Source organism: Priapulus caudatus, unplaced genomic scaffold, assembly GCF_000485595.1.
Source record: "Priapulus caudatus unplaced genomic scaffold, Priapulus_caudatus-5.0.1 Scaffold2101, whole genome shotgun sequence".
Classification (NCBI taxonomy): Eukaryota; Metazoa; Priapulida; class Priapulimorpha; order Priapulimorphida; family Priapulidae; genus Priapulus; species Priapulus caudatus.
In genome coordinates, this window is record NW_014579162.1 from 12,777 (window position 1) to 18,000 (window position 5,224).

At 46.1% G+C, this 5,224-nt stretch overlaps 1 protein-coding gene across 1 annotated transcript in view; it reads left to right on the plus strand.

Moving 5' to 3' along the window:
• LOC106818230 overlaps positions 1-2,530 on the plus strand; it is an 11,690-nt gene extending 9,160 nt beyond the window's left edge. The window contains exon 6 of the mRNA XM_014822955.1: positions 2,496-2,530. Within this exon, the coding sequence (XP_014678441.1) occupies positions 2,496-2,503 (8 nt within the window). The 3' untranslated portion in view covers positions 2,504-2,530. The remainder of the gene's footprint in view (positions 1-2,495) is intronic.
• The last annotated feature ends 2,694 nt before the right edge of the window (positions 2,531-5,224 follow it).

The window sequence follows — 5,224 nt, forward strand, 5'->3', positions numbered from 1 at the left end:
AGAGAGAGAGAGAGAGAGAGAGAGCGTATAAAAAAGAGCAGCGCTTTACCGAATCACACCACCCCTGCCTCTCCATACTATACCCCTTCCACTCCTCTTCCTCCCTTCCCTTTCTTTACTAACGACTGAGTGTGTTGGCAAAGGAACTGATGAGGAAATGGGAGCCGGCATCAATATATGACCCACCCCTCCATCTACTCCTAACTCTTTCCCTGCTCCCACCCCTCCCTCTCCTGCTAAACTTCTCCTTCTTCCCACCCCTCTCCCTCCTCCCACCCCTCTCCCTCAATTTCCTTTCTTTACTAACGACTGTGCGTGTTGGCAGGGAGCTGATGAGGCAATGGAAACCGGCAGAAATGTATGACGTCGGCTACACGACGCGTTACTACGCCGGTCTGCAACGCCACGGCAGCATCCAGCCGGCCAAGTGGAACGACACGACGTCGCTAGACTACAGCGTCCTCTGTGAGCCGCCGTGCTTGCTCTATAGTTATGAGGTCGGCTGTTACTACTGCGATTATGAGGACAGCACGTGGGGACTGAACAGCGACTGCAATTGGCCGCTGCCGTACGTCTGCAAGGCTGATTCCGTTACATGTGAGTGGATGTTTACTCGCACGCACACACGCACGCACGTACCCACACACGTGCGCGCACGCACGCACGCACGGACGTACGCGTGCAAGGCCGATGTCTTTACATGTGAGTGGATGGTTACTCGCACGCACGCACGCACTCACACACGCAGGTACGCACGCACGCACGCACGCTCGCACGCACACACACACGCTCACGCACGCTCGCGCGGACGTACGCGTGCAAGGCCGATGTCTTTACATGTGAGTGGGCTGGTTACACGCACGCACGCACGCGCACGCACGCACGCATGCACACACAAACGCATGCACACACACACGCACACACGCGCGCACGCACGCTCGCACACACACACACACGCTCGCACGTACGCTCTGGCACGTACACACCACATGCATGGAAACACACACACGCACGCACGCACGCGCGTACACGCACACGCACACACACCACATGCATGCAAACACACGCAGACGCGCACGCGCGCACACGCACACACATACACTCGCAGACGCGCACACATGAGAACACGCACGAATGCATAGTTACTGACACAGAAACCGAATATTTTACCACTCTAATTATGAAGTTCATTATAAACTCACGTCATATTATGGAAACCTGGTAGCCAACATTCTTCTTCTTCTTCTTCTTCTTCTTCTTTTCCTTATTATTATTATTGTTATTATTATTATTACTAAAAATAATAATAATATTAAACATGTTATAAACATTGAAGAGAATATAGCACAAACAAATAACAATGTGAACAAATTTTATGGTAAACGGGCTTCTATATTCCACAATTTACGATAGAAACCACATATAAATATTATACCTCAATATACACAAAGTCTTGATTTTGAACTTATATGTTATAGGATCCCAAACATGCAAATGTAAATTATGTATAGTTTTGTACCAAAGTATACCTACGTATCAAATTATATATATAAGTTTAAATATATATGTACAAGTATGTATTGTAATGCCTGTAACATGTAAGTAACATACCTGGAAATTTAAAAAAATATAAAAAATAAACAAAAACATCAACGACGGCGACGACGACGATGATGACGACGACGACGATGACGACGATGACGACAATGACGACGACGATGACGACGACGACGACGATGACGACGATGACGACGACGACGACGAAAACAAGCAAGCAGCATCAATTTGTAAACAAAGACACCACCAGCCGCAGCAGCAGCAGCAACAACAACAACAACAACAACAACAACAACAACAACAACAACAGCTACTATTACAGTAACAATGACGAAAACAAAAGACAACAACAACAGTAACAACAACTGCACAAAACAACGGCAACAGCAACAAAACTTAATAATAACATACAACAAAATTCAGCATTCAAAAGCCTATGCAACAACAACAACAACCACAACACGTCCACTGACAACACCGACCATTTGATGCTACTGATGGTAACTAATTCTCTCACTCCCCGTCTCTCTCACCCTCTGTCTCCCTCCCTCCCCCACTCTCTTCCTCTCCCTCTCTACCTCTCTGTCTCACCCTCTCTCTCTCTCTCTCACCATCTCTCTTTCACTCTGACACAAACACTCTCTCTCACCCTCTCTTCTCTCTCTCTCTCTCTCACCCTCTCTCTCTCACCCTTTCTCCCTCTCACCTCTCTCACTCTCACTCTCGCCACTCTCTCTCTTTCTCTCTCTATCTCTCTCGCTCGTCCCCTTTTTCCATTTCACCCTCTTTCATAACCGCTTTCTCCCTCCTCTCTCTCTCTCTCTCGCTTACCCTATCTCTCTCTCACACACTCTCACACTCTCTCGCCTCCCTCTCTCTCTCATACTCTCTCTCACCCTCTCTATCACCCTTTCTCTCTCTCTCTCTTTCTCTACTAGATCCATAGCCCTGTCGGCCTGGTCAATCGTTGACAACGTGATGCATGCAGCTTTCCAGGATGAGTCACCATGAGCAGGATTGCGCTGCTGACGTGCGGAAAGAGGACGCTTACTGTCAAGCTAGAGGCTCCACAAGTCTTTACAAACGTTTACCGATGTGACAGGGACGACCGGACATGTACGTGTACGGCTTCGTTTGTTTTAGGTTGGATGCGCGCCGCCTTAGGGCACGAAAGGGTCACTTGTTACTTTTTACCAGCAATCGTACCTCCCACTGCTCTCACTGTTTACAATGTTTTACTGTATCACTGCTCACCTATCTCAACCGCTCTCTCACTGTCTCACTCTCTCCAATGTCTCCAACTGTCTCACTCTCTCACTGTCTCCTGCCTCGTGGCTTCACTGTTCTCACTTGCTCTCACTGCTCTCATCTCCTTCACTGTCTCACTGTGTCTCACTGTCTCACTGTCTCACTGTTTCACTGTCTATTCTCTTCACTCTCTTATGCTCACGACTCACCGTTCTCAATTGTTCTTCTATCTCACTATCTCAAGCCTCACTGTTCACTGTATCGCTGCCTCAATGTCACTACTGTCTCACTATCTCTTACTGCCTCACTGACAACAAGCACACCGAAGTAAAGCCTGATTGAGACTTTCCTACTCGACCCGCAGTGCTTGATCTTCTGCTATAATTAACTGCGTCTCTTTGGCCTCTTCGTTATAGCTCCACTGACAGCCTAATTATTATACGAGGTTATATCTTATGAGGTATGAGGGTTTATAGGTTATGAGGCTATGAAGGTTATGAGGTTATGAGGCTATGAGTTATGAGGTTATGAGGTTCTGAGGTTATGAAGTCACGAGGTTATGATGTTATGAGCGGTTATGGGTTATGAAGTTATGAGGTTTATGAGGTTTATGGTCACTGAGCTTATGATGTTATGAGGTTATCCGAGGCTCTATGAGGTTTTGAGATTACCTGAGGTTATGAGATTATGGTGTTAATGAGGCTAATGAGGTTATGGGTTATGAGTTTATAGGTTATGAGGTTAGTGAGGTTATGAGGTCTTATGAGATTTACTCGAGGTTATGAGAGGTTGTATTCTCCTCGAAGGTTATGATGTTATTGACGTTAATCTATATAGTTATGAGGGTTATGGGTATAAGGTTATGGGTTATGAGTTGATGGATGTTATGATGGTTATGAGTTTATGAGGTTAGTGAGTTTATGAGATTATTGATGGTTATAGATACTGAGTATTATGAGGTATGATTATGAGCGTTATGACGGTTATTGAGGTTATGATGTTATGAGGTTATAAGGTTATGAGGTTATGAGGTTATGAGGTTATGAGGTTATGAGGTTATGAGGTTATGAGGTTATGAGGTTATGAGGTTATGAGGTTATGATGTTATGAGGTTATGAGGTTAATTATGAGGTTATGATGTTAGGATGTTATGAGGTTATGAGCTTATGAGCTTATGAGCTTATGAGGTTGTGAGGTTATAAATGCTATGCTCTAATCCAAGTAAAATCTGAAAAAAAGATTTATCGATTTCCCCTTGTTCCTCCCCTCCCCCGAACTTTGTTCTCTCTCCGTGAAAACTTTATGTGATGACCTTGTGGGCGTTTTAGGTTATGAGGTATGAGACTTGTGATGCACCGTTTCCTTTTGTTTTTATTTTTCATAATTATCTTTTATTCAAATTTCTGCCGCTAGATGTCGCTGACCAGCAGCAGCTGTGGGTAGCCGGGCGCTACAAGGGCAGTAAGTGGTCCTGGTACGCGAGCTACACGGAGCAAGGCGCGGCTGTGACGTTTGACCCGTGGTGGGCGGAGGGCGCGTCGAGCGGTGACTCGTCGATTGGAATGTCCGTACGTGCGAACGGACCCAGGTTACTCACGCACACAGTACCTCTCACGTCGCTTCTGCATTACGTGTGCCAGAAAGGTACGAGGTGTCGTGTGGGTGTGTGCGTGTTACTGTCACTGACCGTTGTTATAGCTGTCGTCATCTCCGTCGCCGTAGTCGGCAACACTCAACAGCATTGTCGTCGTCGTCGTCGTATCATCGTCAACCCCATTGTCATCATCATTATCATCATCATCATCATCATCAATAACAAAAACGACAGCAACGGTGACGACGAAGAAGAAAAAGAAGAAGAAGAAGAAGAAGAAGAAGAAGAACAACAACAACAACAAAAATAAGAAGTTACATTTAGTTGTAATTTAACGACATGTAAATCTGATAATGTATTAGTTGTTATATAGTTACATGTAAATCTAATAACGTAATGCAGTGACGTGTAAATATTTTAATTTGCCTATGCGTAATTATTAATCTATGTGTTTAGAGTACAACGGCTGCGAGTTTGGCTGGGTGAAGAATGGCGGTCACTGCTACGCAGTCTCTACTGACAAATTTGCTCAGTTTCCCTATATCATCCTGCCTTTCACGATGGTGTACGAGGCAGGATGTTTCCCCTACAAGGCTCACCCCGCAAGCATCCACTCAGCTGAGGAGGACGACTTTATCAAGTACGAGAAGGGCGTGAGAGAGAAAGGGGGAGAGAGAGGGGGAGAGAGAGAGAGAGAGAGGGGGAGAGAGAGGGAGAGGGTGAGAGAGGAGGAGAATGAGGGAGAGAGAGGGAGAGAGAGGGTGAGCGAGGGGGAGAGGGGGAGAGAGAGGGAGAGGGTGAGAGAGGAGGAGAATGAGGGAGAGA